At 38.0% G+C, this 23,739-nt stretch overlaps 1 protein-coding gene across 3 annotated transcripts in view; it reads left to right on the top strand.

Moving 5' to 3' along the window:
• SLIT2 (slit guidance ligand 2) overlaps positions 1-23,739 on the top strand; it is a 379,714-nt gene that overhangs the window by 342,457 nt on the left and 13,518 nt on the right. For all 3 annotated transcript variants that reach the window (XM_059923271.1, XM_059923270.1, XM_059923272.1), the window contains 4 exons: positions 11,308-11,401; positions 14,568-14,705; positions 14,814-15,054; positions 16,634-16,764. In XM_059923271.1, coding sequence (XP_059779254.1) covers positions 11,308-11,401; positions 14,568-14,705; positions 14,814-15,054; positions 16,634-16,764 — 604 coding nt within the window. The remainder of the gene's footprint in view (positions 1-11,307; positions 11,402-14,567; positions 14,706-14,813; positions 15,055-16,633; positions 16,765-23,739) is intronic.

The raw sequence follows: 23,739 nt of genomic DNA, 5'->3' as shown, positions 1-23,739 counted from the left end.
ACTATATTGTATAGCAGCTCTGTCTCCTCTTGCTAAGGACTTCATTTTTTTATTTTCTGTTGCATTGTTAAGATGATTTACTGTGTTTAGTCACTTACACTTACTATGTGCAGAGTTAAGTTAAAAAACATGAAAAAAAGTTGTTTCCTATTTGGGAATGTAAAAAATATAGCCTGTACATTCTCTGTGGATTAATGCATCCAATACCATCCTTGGTAAAATGTCATCTTTTCTTTTTTACTAGTACTAAAACAGTTGGTGGTCTGGGGCAGAGATGTCTAAGGTCCGATTCTATCTTAGAAAACACAATGGCAATTATTCTGTCACAGGAAAGTGTCCTTAAATAGTTACATATACTCTCAGAAGCAAGTTTGGCAGTATGATATTGTTTTACATCACCACATGGTTTCATGTGTTGACTAAATCTCATGCTTATCTTTATAAAAGGTGTCTCTTATTTTCAATAATCTGCTGCTGACTGAATTTGCTTTAAAAAGCAGTCAAACCATTTTCTATTATTTGAATCCAAAACATAACTAGAAATGAAATTTCAACGTCTTTATAGCACCCAGCGTAATTTTCTTAAATAAAAAGAAACTCTGTTATTAGCTGACATATTGTTAATTTAATCTGTATCTACAGAACTCTGTAGATACGAGCAATAAGGACTTGAGCAATAACTTGTATAAAACAGTGACAAAGAACTCACCCAAGGATACATACCTTGTAAGTAGGGGTCTAGATGCAAACCAGTGTCTAACTGGCCCCAAGGCCTGCACTGTAATTTGGAGGCCTTCCCCTGGAACCAGTCCCTTCTTATTTGCTGCCATCTTCCAGACTTGGCATCTTTTCACATCCACAGTGGCTCTGACTAATCCTTTGTGCCAAATAAGCTTTTCTTCTGCTGTCTCTTCAGCTGGCTATAAGTAATTGACCCTTAGGTGTATTTGAAAAGAAAACAAAATTCAGGTGCAGACCGGCAATCTACTTTATCTACACATGAAAAAAAGAAAGTGCCTAATCAGTGTCTGTACAATTAATTAATTAATTCCCCTGATGACTAAGCTACCTTCCATCACATAGGGCAGGTGGGATACTGATGAATTTATGAAGCTAACGGGAAAAGCTAAAATTTCTCATCTTGGCACTAAAATTTATCAACTCTGGGGCCTGTCACAGTCTAATGACATCTGTCCCACCTCGTTTAGATGTTTGAGAATAACATGGAAGAATGTATAAGAAAACACTTGAAAATGTTAGATGTCTATACTCCAGAAGTATCAAGGGCTGCCAGGGAGGACAAATTTAAGTTTTGGATCATTTAGTTCCAACCATCCTCACTACAGTGACATGGTGTAGATGGTTTGATGTCATTCCTAATGACGGAAGAACTCTTACAGAATTTTGATAAAGAAAATTCTACCTAAAGTAAGTTGTATGTGTGAAGGAAATTCCTCCTCCCCATAGTCTTCAGTCTTTTTTCAGTAAAAAGACAGTTTTACTGTCTTTTTAAAAATTATTATTTTGTCATTTTATTTGCCATGCTCACTTGCAATTGAAAGGCTTTATTTGAGAATAAGTCTGGTTTTCTTTACCCCCTTATTCTACATTGACGTGTAAGGAAATACTGAATACTGAAGAACTCTTGAATTTGGCTGTACTTTTTTAGGGTTTTTGTATATTTTTGGATTGTCATGATCTCTTAATAACAGTGACTCCTTCTCTCATTAATAGTGCCTCAAGCTGTGTAAGGTCTTTTTTGTCAAAGTCAATATATTTGCACTCATACTTGCAGTCTTTTTTAACTAGAGAGAGGACTTTGGCAGCCTAATTATATTTTGTGGTTTGCATTCATGTTCCAACCTCTCAAAGCCTTCTTAAATGCATTTGAATCTCAGAAAACATTTTAAAGATCCTATTTGCTCTTTAGTTAATAGGCAGGGCCCAGTGAGTTCAGAACAACCATTTAGCTTAACCAAGGCTTATTCAATCTAATTTGGATTTATTTATTTTGAAACGAAGTTAAATATTTTTGTAGTTTCAGTAGTTGTTGGAATTGGCTACATTATTTAGCCATAATGTTCCAATGAGGAAGTACTGAAAAACACTTCCTTTTTTGTTTATTTATTTGGAGAGGTAAGTTTTTCCATTTTAAAAATTCAAAAGATATTTACTGAGAAAATACCTTATTCAGAATACTGTGCTCAGAATTGAAAGTGATATGAAAATACATAAAACATTACCCTTGTCTACCAGGCAGACTCTCTGGTTTGATTCTTCATTGCAAGTTCAGATTAGGTCAGTTATTTCACCAGTACAAAGCCATCACTTCTCATATTCCAAGAAAGTTAACAGCAAAGTATAGCTTCTTGACTAGTTTTTAAATAAAGAGAAAGAATTGTTTCTGAACACAAAGACTAATCAAACTTTCAGGCAGACAAGCATTATGGAGCAACCCATTTCATGTCATTTAGAACAAAAGTGAGATTATACAATGATTTTCTTGTCTGAAACATCAATATCCACGTTTATAGCATATTTCCTTGAGCCTTCCTGTTTTGAATTATGATAAACTTTATCTCATGAGGTTATACTTTGGCTTTGTCCGCTTATGCGTGTGTCCCATTTTGCATACCCTTTGCACCAAGAGGACATTTATCAGTGGCTAATATATCTTCAAAAATTCATGGCTCCTCAAGATCAATTCCCTATATTTCTATACTAACAATTGGATTTAATTAAGCTTAGAGAAGTGGGTATTATCTGGATAGTTATTGATCATATTATGAAGCAATTAACTATTGCTAATTGATAGAACAACTTTCAGGATAATAAACACAAATAAGAAAGCATCAGATTATTATTAAAAGGAACCTTTAGGAAGAGTTAGCTCTTTTATAAAAATAAGAAACAGAAACACACTGTTCATAAGTAATCCTTTACTTACTGATGAAATAAATTCAATTATTACTATCACTACTGATAAGGATACTAAATATTCAGATTGGAGACTGGAGCATCTGCTCACGTTGATGTGCTCTGGTGCCTGGGATTATAATGTTGAGCAGAGTAGGTAACAAATAGGGCTAGCCTGGTTCAGCAAAAGAGGAGAAAACAAATATTTTTCCTTCAGGTCCAATTCAGTTAACCTGTTCTGGAATGACTCCCATAATCCCATCAGCCGTGTCCACCCTCTAATACAGTTCATCCATCTCCCTGCTACATTGCAAGGTCTGTGAGAGGAGAGAGAATGCTATTCTTTACATGAATAAAGAACAAATGGGAAATGTACAATTTTTTTTTTAGGAATTGTATGGAATTTTTCAAGTTATGTAATGAGAAACATTCAGGTCCATTTATCTTAATCTTTCTCAGACATGCCATTTACACTCACACTTCCTCTTGATTCCCGAGTTCATCCTCTCTGTTTCTGATTGCGATAGTCATCATTTGGCAGACAAGATTGTCAGGATATCTGAGTCAATAGGCTACCCCTCAAGTTCAGCCTACAAGGGCATACGTGAGGGTGGGGTCTCAAAACACAAATCTGCTACCAGTATTCCTTATTCTCTCTTCTTCCTTAAATTACCCCTTATGCCATCTGGGTCTCCTTCATTAACAATTTATAAAGTATTTTCCTTTGAAAAGCAATCAAATAAGTGTTTTCACATTTTTCAACAGCCATCGAGCATCTAATTTGTGCCAGATAATTTGCTAGCAAATGCAACGGCAATGAAGAGATACAAAACTATAAATAAAGGTATCTATCCCTTGCCCTCAAGTAGTGTACTTTTAAGAAATTAAATCTCAATTTATTTCCAGTAGGTTGCTTTTTTTGATACCTTCCCTCTCCGTGCCAATTCAAATAGAGTAAAATTAGTACCATTTTTCCAGGTTTTTCTTGAGCGAAGCAAGAGCTCAAAATGCAAATATTTGAAGAATGATGCATTTGACCCTCCAAAACTCTGTGTCCTGGGGATGCTGTCAGGAATTCAACCAGACTTCCTCCCTTGTTATAAGTATATTTGAAAATGTCATAACAGATTAAATATAACAGTAGAATGCTGGTTCAGTTATTCAGATTGCTGTCATGAGTTCCCTTTCCATTATTATCAATAGTAATGATCCTTTCATATTAAAAAAGAAACTAGTTTGATACAGTTTATGAATAGGAACAAGAACAGGCTGCTGTGTCAGCCCTGGAATCCTCCCCACCCCCTTCATACATCCGTGGTCCCCAGAATGGACTCTGAGATTATTTCTGTTTCAGAGAAAAAAGAAACTAATCTGGTTACATTAGCAAAATCTAGTGAGAGTTAAGTGTTCCCACAATGCCATGAACCTATATCTAAAATTGTTTGTGTTTGTAAATATGGCCAACCTGAATTTACAGGGCTAACTTTGGGAAAAATATAAATGAGATACTTATTAATTCAAGCCCACCCTTTCTTATTGCTCTATTAGTGAAAAAAGTGAATATTTTAAACAGAGTAGTTTGAGTTGGAAAATTCCTGAAATCCTGATCTAAGGACAAGATGACCAACCTTTTCTCTGCTAAGCAGGCTTTGAGAACTGAATAAGCCTCAGCAAGACATGCTGTTGCCCAGATTTCTTGGTAGATAGAAAACAACTAGTTGTCCATCCAATAACTCTTCAAAAATGTCTTCTCTCTGAATAGCACAGTTTACCTTGCCAAGAGAAGAAGTCTCTTTAAGGGTAATAATGAACTTTGCATCTGTGTAGTCTAGTTTTCAATAATAAATAAAATAACAATAAATATCATTCAGCCAGTTTGTACGCCACGATGCTGTCCATATTCCAATCACTAAATGAAACTTAAGGGATACTGGAAAATTCAGCATCTATCTTATGTCTCTAATTTTTCCACATTTTAACTTCTCCAGAGTAAGGGTTTTGTCATGAACATCCTTTTATCCTTTGCTGGGTCTAGCTCAAAATATTTTCCCCCCAACATTTTTTATGAAAATTATTAAACTACAGCAGGTTTGAATTTTGGTCAAATTAAAAAGTCTCACTCCAGAGTACATGTAAATTAATCCTACTATATGTGATTAATTTCTTCTTACACTATTCTTAACTAGTTTCAGGAAACATTTAATATTAGCTCGTGGATTATATAATATCTTCATTATTCATTGATTTGTCAAAGAATCACTATAGCTAAGAATTTTCAACAACGCCGTAAGTTAAACCAGTATATTTTAAGGATAAGCATGTTTAAAAAATTTTAGTGTCTGTGTAGAAAATGTAAATCATTTTTAGTGACAAGACTCTACTCAGGTGTCATCCACTTACCATGAGCTTTAATGTCTGTGACCTAATTTAAATTAATCACTTTCAAGATTATTACTTTATAATTAGTGATAATAGAGATGTTGGTAGTTATTTTTACTTGCAGCTATCATTCAAAGTTCAAGTCAGTCTCCAGATTTATTGTAAAGTAGATGAAACAGACATTGGACTCACTTTTCTCCCCCTCTACAAGACACAGTAGTTTGTGATTCTCTTGCCTTTGCCACCTTCAATGCCCTAAGAGGAGGAGGATCTTCATTACTGTTTGGGTGGCCTGTCCTGCAGACCTTACCTGTTAACACCAACGCCTCTTGGAGAGAGGGCCAAGGGCTGATGGGTCCAAGTCAACCAAGACTCACAGTGCTTTGCAGAGAGGCATCTAGCCCTGGCAGCAAATGTAGGGCTAAACTATGCTGATATGCTCTGTTCAAACCTTGACTCTTTTGAAGTGCAAAGGTCATGGTTAGGGGCCGCTTCCTCTCCTCGTGCATCGCTTATTAAAGACTCTGTTGGAGAAGCTTAAAGAAGATTTCAGGCACGGGTGAGGACAGCCACATGGAATGAAGTAAGAAAGGAAAGAGAACGAAGGAAGGGAGGGAAGGAGGGAGGGAAAGAAGGAAGGAGAAGAAGAGAGAGAGAAAAGAGAAGAAAAGAAATAGTAGCATAATTTGAAAGTTTTGTTCCCCACTATAAACCTCCAATAATTTAGAATTTACCACCTGTATGGGTTCGCTTAGTGTTATGATAACACAGTACCACAGACAGGGTGGCTTAAATAACAGAAATTTATCGTCTCACAGTTCTGGAGGTTAGAAGTCCAAAATCAAGGTGTCAGCAGTGTTAGTTCCTTTTGCGGGCTGTGAGAGGAGGACCTGTTGCAGACTTCTCTAGTTGGCCTTTTGACGGTCGTCTTCCCTCTCTGTCTCTTCACGTGGGCTGCCCTCTATGCCAGATTTCCTCGTCCTGTGAGAACATTAGCCATACCAGATTAGGGCCCACCCTAAGGACCTCATTTTAACTTGATTACTTCTATAAAAACCCTATCTCCAAATAAGGTCACATTCTGAGGTACTGGAGGACTACAACATATTTTTTGAGGGCGGCGGGGTGCGTGGGGAGACACAGTTCAACCTGTGACACCACATCCTTATTTTTCAAACTCCTGATTTTTGCCCCAGAAAACCTGGTCTTTTCAGTGTTCTCTATGTCACTGAAAGGTACTTCCAAATACTCATACCAGAAACCTAGAAGTTCCAGACAGCTTCCTCTCTCCCCTACCCTAACCCAATCCATGACAAATTCCCATTTATTTTGCTTCTAAACATCCCGGCCATCCATATCTCCTCTACCACCACCTGAATACAAGCTAAGTCATGACTCATATCCATTTGTATTTGTCTCGGTGCTATCCATCCTCCTCTAGAGCCCAAATGTTCTTTTCAAAGTGTGCATGTCATCTGGCCATCCTCTATCCTAAAACCCTTCAATGGCACCCACTGCTCATTAAATAAAGACATTCTGTCATGTGGCCCCTGCCAACCTCTGTGGCCTTCTCTGTCACCACGCTCTCCTGGGCTCACTCCCAGTCTCTCAGAGCTCATATTTGCCATGTCACCTCCTGCACAGAGCCACTGCCAAGGCTCTTTATCACCCCCCTTCACCTGCAATCCAAGTCCTACTTCTTCAGAAAAAAATTCCCTCACCATCAGTCCCCCTTCTAGAGCATCAGGACATTTTTTAGCATTCATCACTCAGGCAATTTTACAGTTACTTGTGAGATTAATGGATCAATATCCTTCTCCTCCTCCCCTCATGTATAAGCTCCATGAGAACAGGGATATCGTTTTTTGTTATTCACCATTATACTCCTAGCGTTAACATGAGTCCTCTTACACAGTTTGCACTCAAAATATATGGCGATGTTAAAAATCTGGTGGTTTTCTACCAGAATTATTTGAAAACATCCATAGGCAGATCTCACCATAGGTATCAGGGAAGAAGCTTGTGGAATAGTTCTAAAATGATTTCAGTAAGTGCAGTAATAAGGAATGCAAACAAAAAGATAATTTTAGATACCAGAAGTACAAATGAAGATTAAGGAAGGACCCCTTGTGTATAATAAGGAAAAAACATTAAAGTTAGGTGCATGGATCTAAAATGAAGCAGGAAGCAAGGCCAACTCCAGGTACTGTTTCCCGTAAGAACCATCAAGTGCACTGAGATTTCTGCCTCATTGCAATAATATTCACAGTATTGGTACCTCAGTGGGATTGGGGCACCTGCTGACACTGTTTTTACCACTGAATACAATAATGATGTTCTGTTCAGTTAAAGCATAATGCTCTCTCTGCTAACTTGCTTATCTGCATTATTCATCTCTTCAGAAGCATTTTGCCTTTTTTTTAAAAAAAAAAGAAAGGTTTTTATAGCCACAGTTGACCTTGCCCAACTTCAATTCCAGAACCTCATTTTACTCATGAAGAATTGGGGACCAGAACAATAAAATAGTTCATTTTTCTGCAACCAGTCCACTGTTTTATATTGAATAAGTTGCAGAAGGCCATCCCAAGGAATAACTCAGCAACCCAAATGTCATTTCACCCAATTAAGAGTAGTTTCTCCCTAGGATCTCTTTATGCTGGTTCACTCTTCACTCCAAAGAGAGCATTAACTCTGTTGATCCAGCTTTTACTGCCCCACCCACAAGGTGACCGTAGCATTTGTCATCCAAATCAGGGCATCTGTGTGAGTGTGTGGGGACACTACTGAAAATTACCCTGGGATGGCAAGTATAAACCTGAGCAAGCCAGGATGTATGGTCATATCACCACTACATCAGATTCTTCAGAAAGACCACATTTACAGATGTTCAGTAAGCAGTGAATTACATCTTCTCCTGGACTCCGAGGAATCATGCCCTTTTAGGGAAGAGGGCATCACTCCTGCCTTACTCCCTCACAGCTCTTACTAGCGTAACTGTAGAACTTGTCCATTTCCATCCCACTCTCTGCCATACTTACCTGACAGACACAATCAGGAGGAGGTGATCTAAAAACTAAACATCACTTCCTTACAAAAAAAAAAAAAAGATGCCTCTGGTTAGGACATGTGTTTTTTCTTCACAAGTTGCAGCTGATCATTCACTAACCTCTGTTATCCTAAAGAGGTAACGGTATGCTCCCTGGCTGACCCCTCGAATTCTTCTCCAAAACACAGACAACCAACACACACACACACACACACACACACACACACACACCTTTAACTTCTCATCAACAAAAAAAAGCTGAAAACTAGAAGCACAAGGAAAATTAATTTGCTCATCTGATCAAAAGTGAAATCACAAATGCCAGGCAAACATCGTGTTCCAAGCTATTGCTTTATCATTGGGGACTTTTAAGGGTCCAGGCTGAAAGCAAATGAATAGGATTTCCTGGGATTCTGTGGAGTGGGTTGGAGCCAAATTATGAAGCCAATGTTTGTCTAGACTCCCATCTCTTGAGGGGCTCATGGGCGCTGAAATTTAACCTGTGTTCAACCACATTGCCCTTAACCACTCCAATGGGCTGGCTTACCTTTCCTGATGCCATATGAAAAATATAAGTACCTGCTTATAAGTTAATAGAGTACAGCACTATGTGTAATAGAATAAAGAACATTTCCATCTTTCCGTCCATCCTGTCACATCACATGCTTTATCATTTCAGGAGGCAAAAATGAAACAAGTTGAATATAGGTCAACAAGATGGAGTTCTTGCCTTAAAAAGCATAAATTTTTCTTTCAGTAACTATTATTTTAGTATGTCACCATACCATACTCTACAGAGATATACAGACAAATATTCTAAGCATACTGCTCCCATCATATAGTAAATCCTTATGAACTATGGTTTAGATTGTCTTAATTGGATTGGATTGGACTGGATTGGATTGGATTAGATCAAAATGAATAAGAAGTAAAGCATTCCCCCCCCCTGCTTTCATATCATTTTTAAAATGATTTCTTATTTGGGTATAAAGTGAAGAATACATAGAATGATATATAACTGCCTTGGATATAGACTACTATAAACAGCCTTTATCCAACCAGGTAGATTTGATTAGAAAACTGAAAGTGATTTCATCATGATAGGCTGACAAATTATAACGAATACATTCTATCAAGGTGTATTACTTAAAGTAATAATAATTGAATGTAAGATGCTTTAAGTAAACCCTGTTTAAAAATAGCTTATTAGGTATATGTTGATAAAAACTTTATATCACAGATGTACAGACACAGAAATCCTTCTTATAAAAGAAATATATGAGACTTTTAGTACAATTAGTTCTCTTTAAGAGACAGAAAAAAACCTAACTTATCATACACCACATTGATGTAATACCTAGCTTAGAACATTTATATATTTAAATCACTGAGAAAGATCCTTGAAGTGTAAATAATTTGCCACATTTAGTTGTTAAGCAACTATTTCTACCAGTTAGCAAAGTATTACCTTAAAAGGACAGTCTTATAACAAAGAGATTTGCTGCAGACTCCTGATTTTTTAACCTATGTTGCTTTAAATCCACACACTTTGAACAAAGTTCTAATAGTTTCTTGGAAATGAACAATAGCTGCATATAGATGTATCACTTTATTCATTCATTTATTGCATATAAAATAATTAAAAGCTAATTTAAAGTTAAGGTAGAAAAGGAGAGAACTTTTTAATCTTACATCTTTCCAGTCACCTTAAAATCTCACACAATGATTGGGAAAGTGTTCTCACCGAAAATCATATTTGGCCTAATGTACCTAAAAATAAAATATAACCATGTTATTTATAAATGAAGAAATTTCCTAACAGATAATTGGACATGCAATTCAACAAAGTGTGTCTAGACTCTTCATGGTTATGCTTGTAGCTCTCATTTATGGATGACAATTATTCTTTCGAAGCTAGCTGATAGAAGGAAGTGTACGTTCTTTATCTAGATTGATTCTCCTTTTGCTTTTTTCTATCGTGACGGATGTAGCTGAGGAGTATACTATTGAGCTGTTGCAATAAGTCATAAAAGGGAAACAGTCTTTTTCTTCTAGGCTTATAAAACCTTGGAGACTGTGAAGATTTGAGGATTATCTTTTCAAACATAAAACAACAGAATAAGCCAGACGTAAAGGGGTACATACCAAATGATTCTATTTATGTCAAGTTCAAAAACAGGTGCAGGGCTTCCCTGGTGGCGCAGTGGTTGAGAATCCGCCTGCCAATGCAGGGGACACGGGTTTGAGCCCTGGTCTGGGAAGATCCCACATGCCGCGGAGCAACTGGGTCCGTCAGCCACAACTACTGAGCCTGCGCGTCTGGAGCCTGTGCTCCACAGCAAGAGAGGCCGCGATAGTGAGGGGCCCGCGCACCACGATGAAGAGTGGCCTCCGCTTGCCGCAACTAGAGAAAGCCCTCGCACAGAAACGAAGACCCAACACAGCCATAAATAAATAAATAAATAAAATTTAAAAAAAGAACAGGTGCAAATAATCTGTGGTCCTGTCAGGGTAGCGGATACTTACCCTTGGGGTTGGGCCTCTGGAGTGATGGTCAATGGTGTGTTTTGGGATATGGATGCTGGTTACATGAGTGAGTTCAGTTTGTGACTATTTATTAGCTATTCATTTATCTTATGGATATATGTTATACCTCAGTAAAAAGTCCAAAATTTTAAAATAATAATAATAAAAGAATAAAAACGAAAAGCATTCAGATTTCCGTCTCCAATAGTACATTCTAAAGGGGCTCCTATTAGTCACAGACAACAATAGCTGTGTTGTCCCAAATCATAAGACTATTTAGCAGCAGAGCCAGCATTTCAGATCTTCTGCTTCCATGTCTTGTGATTTTTTATTTTTTCCAATCACAAGCTATGCTTACCTCTCAGACCCATGACACAGCCTGCTGGCAGGAAACCTGTTAACCTTTGTCTATGACCTAACACCGTTTGCCATGTTAACAGGTGAATTGTGTGAGGAGAAGCTGGACTTCTGTGCCCAGGACCTGAACCCCTGCCAACATGACTCCAAGTGCATCCTGACGCCAAAGGGATTCAAGTAAGTCCGAGGCTGCTTTGGGGCTCACAGTCGGGGAGGAGGGCCTTTCTTTAAGGAACCCTCTTCTTTCAGGACCTAGCTTCACACCTTTGCTCAGGACTTAGAGGACATGATCTCCAGTGTCAATGGAATTTTTATAAATGTTTATCTACAGCATGGGCCTTTTTTAGTACACCAAAGAAAAGAAAATGTTTCCTTTTGTTTTGTGACTTTTCCTGGGAAGTCATGTATGAAATAAAATAGCTTTTGGATTTTTAATTAAATTTATTTGGAGGCCAAATAAATTCGTAATATCTACTAGGAACTTTATTATCTGAATGGAAGTCTGTGGTAAAATAGGGAGTTTAATTTAATGTAACTGAAAATGTTTTGTTATGCAACGATACTTTACCCAAGAGGAGGAAGACAGAGTGACCATATGTCCCAGCTCGCCTCAGTACAATATCCGTTTATGCCTGTTGTCTCAGTGTAATTATTAATAGTGTCTCCTTCACACACGTGTGTGTTGTGTGGGATGGTAAAACATACAGTCACACCAGGTAGCAATCTTCCTGAATTACGTTTGGTATCAAATGAAATTATTCCTTTGCCATAGTTCTGAAATATTTTAAGGGTCTATCAACAGCAACTTCTCAAGCCATAGATTAGAAATCATCTGGTCCAAATTCTTCACTTTAAATATGAGGAAACCACAACCAAGAGAGGTCAGTGGCTGTCCAAAGGTCTCAGTGTTATTCACCGGCAGAGCTGGAGCTGGGTTTTATCCTTCCCAGTTGGGTGATTGTTCTAGTGCAGGTTACCTCTAAGAAGCTTTATACTTTATGACCATTACTGTTGGCTTGTTACAGAAGGTAAGCTGGATTCTCAGAAATGACACTGGAGGGTTCAGGTTGAGTTGTGCCTACAAGAGACAACTAGCAAATAGCATTACTGGTTTCTTTACCCGATATTTATTGAGCACCTGCCATGGGTCAGGGCACGTAGTAATGTTACCTTCTTATGTTTTGTGGCACTTTCTAGCTACTCACTCTCCCATTCTTTATCTTCTCAGTGAAATGACTCAGGCTTAGTTGCCATAGGATTCAGAGAATTAAAAATTACTCCAGTCAGGAACAGTTTTATAAGAGTAGATGGGATTAGAGCTGAGACTCTAACATTTTTTAAAATTTTAGTTTATATTGGAGTGTAGTTGATGAACAATGTTTTGTTAGTTTCAGGTATACAGCAAAGTGATTCAGTTATACATATAGATGTATCTATTCTTTTTCAAATTCTTTTCCCATGGGACTCTAACATATTAATACTTGTCAACAGATTATCAGACATTCTTAGTTGAATGGGAGGTGGGGTCAGTATCACCTGACCACACCTGGCTTTCAAAGACCAATCAGAATAAAATATTTATTCTCCAGTTTTATTCAGAGAACAATTTTTGATTCAATTTGATTTAAAATTCATTATTTTAGAATATACAGATTCAGTTGCAGCACCTGCTGATTCCATTTGATGCCTTTTTGGGAAAGAAAAGAATATATTTGATTCTATTTTTCATTATATTTTAGTTTACAACCCTGTGTGGAAAAAGCAAAAGCCTTATTGAAATCTTTATTTTATACAAAATCCTGTATTGCGTTTTGTTCATCCAAATACTGTATGTAAATTATTTTAATTCATATTGTCTTTGATCTGCGCACAATGAATTTGGCAAATTGAACGTCAGTCATTTAGGTAACAACTGTTATCATTTCTTAGAGAAATTGGTCAGTAAAGCAGATGGTTTTCCAGAACTGCTTATCTGCTGGATAAGCTTTGTGCATTGTAATTACAAGATAAAGTATTAGTAACACTTACCAGAAACCATTTTAAACTGAGTAGTTCATCTTCAAAAAGACTAACAATTAATTCAGTATCTTCTATTACTATCAATTAGATTGCACACTTTTTATAGTGCATCTTACTGGATTATGGATTAGCTGATTTGGGAACCCATTGTTTTCAGCAGTAATTTGTGAGTTTTATGTAGTTTAGCAGAAAACAGGTTAAGTCATAGCATTTGCTATTACTCCCATATTATAAATAATCACACACTGTGAGAAAGGGAGTTGCAAAAAATAAATGGACTTAGAAACCAAGACTATATGAAGCTGCTAAAGAAGATTTCTACTGACAAATATTGTTTGGACAAGATGTACTGTTAACTTCAGCTACATTTTCTTACTACTAAGCTAACAGAGCTGGTTTTACTTTTCTTGCTTTATTATATACCTCATAAATCTCCTAAATTGTTTTCAGATATTTTTAGACCATGATATGCCATAAGCAGTATTTTCAAGCATGCATCTTACTTAGTCAGCTTTGGGGCTTCTAAACAGTGTATTTTATATTCTTTGCTTTCTTCCTCACTCCTTATCAGAGTTCAGGGAATGGGATACGTTTTATTGATAATACAAGCTTTAAGGAATTCTTAATTAAATATTTTCTTCCTGTTTTGAAACTCGGTCTGAGGAGCCAAAGAAAGACAAAAATGTTGGTCATAATGTGACTCCAAGTTCTAATGGGCTCGGAAAATAGTATCTGTAGAGAAAAGAATATAAAATAGCTCTTAAACAGCCACTATGGTGAATACGTGGTTCTCTTATCTTTTACTTTGATTTCTTTTCTCAGGTAAATAATTCAGAGTGTTTCAAAGCATTTCTTCTTTCTTTTAATGCTCTGTACTTGAGCAGCTCTGGTCACATTAACATTGATGGAAGCCCTTTTCTCAGGCCCTGTCCATCTAGTTGAGAATGTCTATGGCCACTTGGAATCCATTTAACTTCAGACTTGTTTGCTTTGTTACGATTTAGCATTAACACCACTGGCTCTAGAGCAAGCATGCTGCTGCAGTGAGCTCATTTTATTTCTTAATTCACACACACACAGAGCTAAAAGTCTGTGTTACCCTTAGAGGGTATATACTCCCATTTATCGTAATTCATCGTTTCACCATGGAATACTTTGCAGATCAGTACTATCTTCTAGGCGTCTGTTAATTTTTAAACTTTATGAGCCTGTTCTAAATATGTTTTTTCAAAGACAGCACCAGTTGTTTCCTAGATGAAATGCAGCTCTTTTACTTACTTTGGCTCAGTTGGGTTTGAAACTATGTACCTGCTTGTTCAAACAGATGTGACTGCACGCCAGGATACATAGGCGAACACTGTGACATTGACTTTGATGACTGCCAAGATAACAAGTGTAAAAACGGAGCCCACTGCACTGATGCAGTGAACAGTTATACATGCATCTGCCCCGAAGGTTACAGGTAAAAGTGCAAGTACACATTTGTATTTAGAGTTAGGTGTTACAGGGCTCAATTCATATTGGCAATTAAGTAACGTCTAATTAAGTATTTTCTCTGTTTATTCTTCAGTGGCTTGTTTTGTGAGTTTTCTCCACCCATGGTTCTCCCTCGTACCAGCCCCTGTGATAATTTTGATTGTCAGAATGGAGCTCAGTGCATCATCAGGATAAATGAGCCAATATGCCAGTGTTTGCCTGGCTACCAGGGAGAGAAGTGTGAAAAATTGGTCAGTGTGAACTTTGTAAACAAAGAGTCTTATCTTCAGATCCCTTCTGCCAAGGTTCGGCCTCAAACAAATATCACTCTTCAGGTAAGATTCCCCCACTACCAAGAGCTAATCTCATTTTAAACCAGTTCAGCTGCCAAATATAAACGTACGTGGTGGTTTGTGAGTGGTATTATTTCTTAAATAGACAGTTACATACTGCATAGCACAATGACAGAAAATGCTACTTGTGTGAAAAGCTTCTATTATTCTTCTCTCTAACATTGGTGTCTTTCAAAACTAAATGGGCACTAGGTATTTTTATTCACTACTTGATCATATAAAACACACAGAGACAAAGCAACAAAATCTCTCTCTTTGTTTTGCGCTCAGGTAATGGCATTTTATTCGTTTAGTTTTATGGCTCTGCAGTTCAGGTTCTGTACGGTAGCGGGGGCGGGCACTGGGGGAGCTTTCGTTAGGAAACCTGCAGCTGAGAACAGCACAGGTGAGACAGAACACACCTTGGCAGAAGTGTCAGCCAAGTGTCTTTTAACTTCGACATGAAATTAACAAACTCAAGTATTATCATAAGTCTTTCCACCAAGTCACCGTGTACCTTTGAGCAAGTCATTCAAACCCCTATAGACAAGATTAGGCTAGATTAGGGTGATAAATTTAGGGTACCTGGGGCAAATTGGGGCTGCATATTTGTTTTGTTTTGAATTCAAAGAAGTGTAACCAATTTCCTATAAAACCCATTCCATATTTGGTTTACCCTAGCACTTCAGTGAGGGGCAGGGGCTTCTTGAGAAGTCGTGAGGAATGGGATCCTGGAAGGCAGACCAGCCTTCTTTAAAAAAGCCTGGCCCCCTAACTTCCAGCGTTTGCCACCCGTCTTGTTATGAGAAGTACCCAGTGGTGTTCGGGCTTAAGTTCTAACTTTTACTGAGCTGGTCCTTCAAAAGCCCGGAAAAGTCAGAAAGAAGGATAAAAACAGAGATTTTCCCCTGGTCACACCGTAATTTAACATGTAATATGAAAATCCATCTTGTTCAATGCAGTCATATTTCACATATGCCATAAATAAAGCCCATAACAGGAGCAAAAAGCAGGTAAGTGAAAATCTCCAGCAAAGGAAATTCTAAGCACGTTCAGTGATGTTAACTTAAGTACTTCTTATTGTTCTTTTTAACAGAATGGAAATGTGATCATTTTGTTCCTGATTAGATTTTATCATTCTCTGCTGAGACAATATAGTTTGATATCTAAAGGGGAAAGCTTGATTTACTTTAAACACTGTGAACTCTAATGATATGGAAAATATCTTTCAATTTTAATTTGCTGAAGTATAAATTATGTGATGTCCTTGTTTTTGCATATTTCGTAGGACATGAATCTTTAAGCTTTATCATTGCCAATATGCAGAAAGAGAATAAATATATAAGTTCATGAATGTAAAAAGAGCTTTTTGAAGTTCTTTATGAATTTATTTGCAACAGAGTAATCCAAGAATAGGTCATCTTTCAAGTAATCATTTCAATGTGCATTAGTATTTTATCAGAGCCATAAAGAAGAAATAAACCATAGTAAAAAACTCATTACTAAGATGTCTTGTTTCTTCTTAATGAAATATGTCTGGATGACTGTTTGTCCTACTAATGTCAAGGTTACTTCCCACTAGATTGCCACAGATGAAGATAGTGGAATCCTCTTGTATAAGGGTGACAAAGACCATATCGCCGTAGAGCTCTACCGGGGACGTGTTCGTGCCAGCTATGACACCGGCTCCCACCCAGCTTCTGCCATTTACAGGTGAAGATCTGTCAGTTACTGGTAAAGGTGAAAACAATTGCTTAATGCAGAACTGCTTCTCCTCTCTTATTGTGTCATGGGGAGGGGAGGGAAGGGAATAATTTGGCTACAGCAGACTTTATGATAGGTGTGTTAGAGGCCTGGCAGTAACAGACAGCATACTCAAGTTGGATAATTAAGGAGAGATTTATAAGAGGACTGTACAAAGATTGGTTGGGACAGTATAGTAATCTGGAGCTAGTAACTAGGTATACTGCTAGTGTCCATGGGCTTGAAGGAGAGAGGGAAGGCAGCAGTTATGGAAATCGATGCTCAGAAAAGGAATTGTGGAGAGGACTGCGTGACAGGAGCTCAGGGAAGGAACCAGGGTTTTAAATACCTGATCCCCAAAATCCCCTGTACCCCTGCTTCCCTCTGGCCAAATCAGATGCCGGAAAACAAGGAACCCACTGATCTCAGTAATATAGCTCACACATGAGCCTCCCAGGGCTCAGAGCAGGCTGAAGACAGGTGGAGAGTAGCCCTAGAGAAACAGCTGCAGGATACCCAGCACAGGGACAAATTTAAAGTTACTATTCATGCAACACATATTTATCGAGCAGCTACTGTGCGCCGGGCACTGTTCTAAGCTTTCAGCAACAGAGCTCCTGCCCTTAGGAAGCTTACACGTAATAAGCCAATGGACGGCTACAAGATGTGTATTATCTGATCATTCTGTTGGAAGTTTTCTAATAATTTTACGGTATTGATGATATATTGAAGATGTGAATGGGGTGGGATTCACGGGGGGGGATTTTCCTGAAAGTGTGCTTTTTGCATAAGACTAACCTTCAGAGCCCCTCTGTTGCATCTCAACACCAATCACCCTACAGACAAGTTACCTAGTTGATTTCTTCACGTGTACAAATAACTGCTACCATTTAGAGAAAGGTCACAAAGTCATAGGCAGTCCGTTTTTCCAGGAAGATATCTTAAATGGACTGAACTGGCTAATTGCAAGAAAAGAATATTCTCTCATCCTTTTATTCTTGAAAAGATTTTAAGCTTTTAGAGAAGCACTCCCCTGTTACAGATAGCCTTGGTGTTGGCAATACAATAGGAGTGGTTGTGACCGGAGTGAACTAAAAGCAAATCTTTGTCAAAACAGGACTAGACTACATCTGCTCAGGTCTCCCTGAACGCTGCCATGTGAAAATGTGGGCCCAGGTTTTGCCAGAACTTGTGATTTTTCAAGAAAAGACAGAAATTTGGCTTTTTTAAATATAAAGTTTTCCCTCCTTCAGTATGGATTCACACTTTTTTTAAATACCATATGTGGCAGACAAAACACATTTGTAGCCCAAACATGCTGGGTAAAAGTTTGTGGGCATTGATGGAGACATAAAATGGAGATACTGGCCTTTATGATCTTGATATTATACTTATATATTTTTAGTATGCTTTACATGTTATTTAATCTTTCATAACGGTTCTGGGAAATTGGATGCCCATTGTAGCCATGAATGGAATTCAGTAAGTCCTTTTGGTGGTAAGCTAACCCACTTGGGAATATTTAGAGCATGGAAACAAACACATAATTATTGGTTTCCAAGCAGAATACAATAGTTACTTCATCTCTAAATGGTGATGAATTAGTGCCAGTATTTTAAATGTTGCTAGGCCTTAAATGTTATAGCCTCAATTTGTTTCAGCTCATAAAAAGATTTCAGAATATTGATCTTATGGTTCATTTTTGGTATTTTGTGTGTTTGTTTTGTTTTATGCAATGAAACAGCATAGGACTGTCAGGAACCATAGTAAAAGTTCTTGGAGTTGACTTATTAAAGCTAGTGTTCACATAAAATGTACTTAAAATATTTCTAGATAAGTTGTAAAAACCCAAGTGATTATATCCAAATGAGGATTTACTCTAAAGAGCTTATTTTGAGTTTATGTTCATTACCATTTTTGCCTAACAATAGAGTATACCCTGTAACATCTATAAAAAAGGATAATATCACATCACACACTTTTTGTTATGAACCAGAAGTAGATGTTTCTGCTTGCAGACCATCTAATGGAGACATCTGTTATGAGGTCCAGAGCAAACATAACTTTTATTTATTTCTTGCTTTTTAGTTTATGGCACAACAATCAACAAAAGTTAGCGCATTATTTTTATTTTTTTTAAAGAAATTTATTTATTTATTTATTTTTGGCTGCGTTGGGTCGTTACTGCACGCGGGCTTTCTCTAGTTACAGTGAACGGGGGCTACTCTTCGTTGCGGTGCGTGGGCTTCTCATTGTAGTGGCTTCTCTTGTTGCGGAGCACGGGCTCTAGGCATGCGGGCTTCAGTAGTTGTGGCACGTGGGCTCAACAGTTGTGGCTCGTGGACTCAGTAGTTGTGGCTTGTGGGCTTAGTTGCTCCGCGGTGTGTGGGATTTTCCCGGAGCAGGGATCAAACCCGTGTCCCCTGCATTGGCAGGCGGATTCTTAACCACTGTGCCACCAGGTAAGTCCCAGTGCATTATTTTTTTTTTTAATTATTTATTTATTTATTTATTTTTGGCTGTGTTGGGTCTTCGTTTCTGTGCGAGGGCTTCCTTTAGCTGCGGCAAGCGGGGGCCACTCTTCATCGCGGCGCACGGGCCTCTCACTATCGTGGCCTCTCTTGTAGCGGAGCACAGGCTCCAGACGCGCAGGCTCAGTAGTTGTGGCTCACGGGCCTAGTTGCTCCGCGGCATGTGGGATCTTCTCAGACCAGGGCTTGAACCCGTGTCCCCTGCATTGGCAGGCAGATTCTCAACCACTGCGCCACCAAGGAAGCCCCCCAGTGCATTATTTTTAAGTTAAAGAAAAGAAGCAACAATCACTGAGAATTCAGATAGAGAGATGATTGATTAATTGATTGATGTGGATACAATATATGGATACTATATATATGTATAATATATGAATATAGTAGTATTCCAATTGACATTTTAAAATGCTTTTGTGAAATAGAGGCTACTGAGAACATTAAATTATTTCAACACACCAGGAGAATCTAGTTTTTAACAAGTAATAATCATAGTGGCTGAGATGTATGTGCAAATCTAGGCTTGGCAATTACTGTATATAAACTTTAGCAAGGTATTTAATTTTTATGTGTTTCAGAATCCATATCTGTAAATAATAATGTAACGCCTGCCCCATCAATTCACTACAAGGATTTAATTCTACACTCAGCTCTGTCCTCACTCCTCACTCACTTTGTCTTCATTCCCGTCTCCCTTCTAGCATTAGAGGAAAATCTTTTTGGTGTCTCTTTCCGGAGTGTAGCAAGAGTTGAAAGTGAATCCTCTCTTCTCATACATTGACACTGGAAGTACATGTTGTTTACAATTTCTACGGAGAGCAATTTGGAAACATCTTTCCCCCTACTGGGAATTTACCCTAAAGTTATACCTGTGACATAGAAATGACATACGCACAAGGTGATTCACTGTGGCAGTGGTTGTAAAAACAAAAGTTAGGAAACAACCCAAGTTTCTAACTAAGTAACTCCGGGGCAGCCACACAATGGAATGTGCTGTTAAAAAGAAAGAGGGGGCTTCCCTGGGGCGCAGTGGTTGAGAATCTGCCTGCCGATGCAGGGGACACGGGTTCGAGCCCTGGTCTGGGAAGATCCCACATGCTGCGTAGTAACTAAGCCCGTGAGCCACAACTACTGAGCCTGTGCGTCTGGAGCCTGTGCTCCACAACAAGAGAGGCCGCGATAGTGAGACGCCCACACACCGTGATGAGGAGTGGCCCCCGCTTGCCGCAACTAGAGAAAGCCCTCGCACAGAAATGAAGACCCAACACAGCCAAAAATAAATAAATAAAATTTAAAAAAAAAAAGAAAGAGGGAGTGAGAGAGGGAAAGAGGGAACAAGAAAGTTCTCTATCTATGATATTGAAAGATTTCCAAGGTCTATTGCTCAGTATAAAATAAAAAGTAAGGCAGAACAGTGTCAAAGCTGGGTAAATAAGTATATGTGTTTTTATTTCCATGTACTTGCATAAGGAAAAAACTAGGGATAGAGAGGAAAGAGTGGGGCTGAGGCACAACTTGTGTATAAATACCATTTTATATCATTCTGATTTTTGAACCATCTGAATGTCATTACAACTCAATACTAAAATTGAAGTAATAGAAAAGAGCAGGTGCTCTAAAGACAATCTGCCTTGATTCAAGTCCCAGCTCTGCCATCTGTTAACTGTGTGTCTTGGGCAGATTGCATAAGCTCTCTGGTCCTCACCTGGTAAATGGAAATAATAAATCATAGTTCCATCTTGGCAGGATTGTGGTAAGAATGTTTTGATTTGATACATGTGGAGTATTTAGAATAAGGCATACCAAATAGTAAGCAGTACTACTAGCTGTTGGGATCATAAATTCAGAATGTCCAAAACTAAGTTCATTTCCTTTGCTTCACCCTGGTGCATTGAGAGGCATCACCATCTTCTTGGTCATCTTAGGCGAAATGAAGTTACTCTTAACCTTTTTCTTTCACCTTCAATTTGAAGTTTGTCCAAGTCTTAATTCTGCTCTTACTAATTTTCTGGCATTTATCTAAATGCCTCTATCCTTGCTTAGGCCTTATTAGAATACGTACTCTAATGAAAAGTACTACTTCTCCATCATTACAACAAAATCCATCAATAATATTGTTGCCATTCAGATTTCCCATAAGTTGCTTAATAAATATTTTGTTTGGTTGTATTAAATTTTCAAATCTTGATGTGTTTCCACTTTATATGACTTTATTAAAAATGCATCACACTAGGGAATTCCCTGGTGGTCCAGTGGTTAGGACTCAGCGCTTTCACTGCCGAGGGCCCGGGTTCAATCCCTGGTCAGGGAACTAAGATCCCACAAGCCACATGGCGTGGCCAAAAAAAATCACACTGGTGTTTTAAAAGGGGATATTTTTACATATCCTTACATCAGAGAATTTGTTTGAGTTCAGTTAATTGCATGATTTTATGTTATATAAGATTTACCTTGGTAAAACTTTGTTTTCCAAATTATGCAATATTTAATGTGCTATTGCAGCATCGCATATGGGAGTAATGTCATATATCAGGTGCCTCGTTTCAATTGCCTGGTTAATTTTCAACACTGATGGAAATGGATTTTGTTTATTTTAGTAAAGTGAAATTTGTTAAATTAGGGGAAACTGTCATCCATTATTATTGTTTCTATTGTAGTATATTTTTTGGTTTAAAATGTTTGATCTTATGCCCTACCAGTTCCCAGCTGTTCCAGGTCCCAGCCATTTGAGTGGTCCTGGCTGAGACCCTAGACCCTGGGAACAAAGATGTTCTTTCCCACTGTACCACGTCTAAATTTCAGAGCCTCAAAACCAAAAAGAAAAGGAAAAAAAAATTAAAAAATAAAATGTTTAACCTTAGATGTCAATTATTGTCTCAAACAAATTGATGTGAGAACTATTATTTCATGGAATTATGTTTATAGGTAGTAGTTAACAAAGATGTACGTTTAAGAAAACCCAAATGTAGTAATTGTTTATTTTCCAGTAGAACTAAAGTGGCATGCACATTGTCTCATTTTACTTCTTACATCTGAGAGAAGATCGTGGTTTCCTGTAGACATGTGTACTGCTAACAGGGCCAGGCATACAGGCAGTGGTGTAGAGCCAGCACCAGAATCACCTGAAAGGTGTGTTAAAATACAGAGTACTGGGCTCCACCTCTAGTTTGTGATTCAGGTCTCAGATAAGCCCCAGATGTTCATTTCTACAAGTTTCCAGGTGATGCTCTGATCCAGGGACTACAATTTGAGAACGTTTATGGAAAAGGAATGTATTTGAGCTGTGCTCTGAGAGCTAACGGTGTGCATCACTTCTCACATCCAAGTTCCAAGACCTCTGTTTGATGCGGCCTTGTTGAGAGTAATTTCTGCCATAGTAATCAGCAAATGCTACAAATCCAGACTCATTCTTTTTACAGAGAGCCAGTTGTTAAACATTTGCCTGCACCCTGCTAAGAGATCTAATCAGCAGCAACAAAGACGACGTTAGCAGCCCAACAAGTGAATGAATGTAGAATACGGCACACATGCCTAATTGTTATAGTGCTTGGAGAATAGCATAAAGAGGGACGTGGTAGTAGTGCCATGAATGAATGAATGAACGACAGCCCAAACTTGAAGCCAACATCAGCAGTAGTCCCTCAGACAGGGATAGAGTAACACATTATTTTCTCAATTAAGCTGTTAATTGATTGCCCTTCAAAATGACTTTCTTTTCATCTAGATGGGCAGAAACTTTTAAAAAAATCGTTAATGACAATTGTATGCTTCTTTCTTTAGGTTCAAATTAATGTCATTTTCCAAACCAGGTAGCTTCTTTGGAAACATAGTCGACTACTATTTAAAAATTAAGAAATCAGGTGCACAGGTTACAAAGGTGCAATACTGTACCGTGCCTTCATCAGTTTCAGTATTCAGGGAACCTGCACAACTTCAGGGGACTTTCCCCTGCAGACTGTTAGGTTGGTTGGCTACACAGTCTTTGGGTTATGCAACTTACAAACTTATGTTAGGAAAAAAAAAAAAAGAATTAGTCTCATTGGAAAGACGGACCATTTCCAAGATAAACACTCAGCCATTCTTGACATGCTGTAGGAGAAGGCACCACTTTTTATCAGCTTCACAACTTTGAGCAATTTACCTCACCATTACAACCATTTTGCACCCAGACAACCATTCTGTTTTTCACTTTCCGTCCAGTATTCAATAAATTACATGAGATAGTCAACACTTTGTTATAGAATAGGCTTTATGTTAGATGATTTTGGCAAACTGTAAGCCAGTTTAAGTGTTCTGAGCATGCTTAAGGCAGGCTAGGCTAAGCTATTATGTTCAGTAGGTTAAGTGTATTAAGTGCATTTCTTTTAAGTGCATTTTTGACTTACCATATTTTCAATTTACAGTGGGTTAATTGGGA

This window comes from Balaenoptera ricei, chromosome 5 (genome assembly GCF_028023285.1).
Source record: "Balaenoptera ricei isolate mBalRic1 chromosome 5, mBalRic1.hap2, whole genome shotgun sequence".
NCBI classification, from domain to species: domain Eukaryota; kingdom Metazoa; phylum Chordata; class Mammalia; order Artiodactyla; family Balaenopteridae; genus Balaenoptera; species Balaenoptera ricei.
The sequence above is the reverse complement of the archived record's forward strand: the minus strand, read 5'-3'. Positions and strand labels throughout refer to the sequence as shown.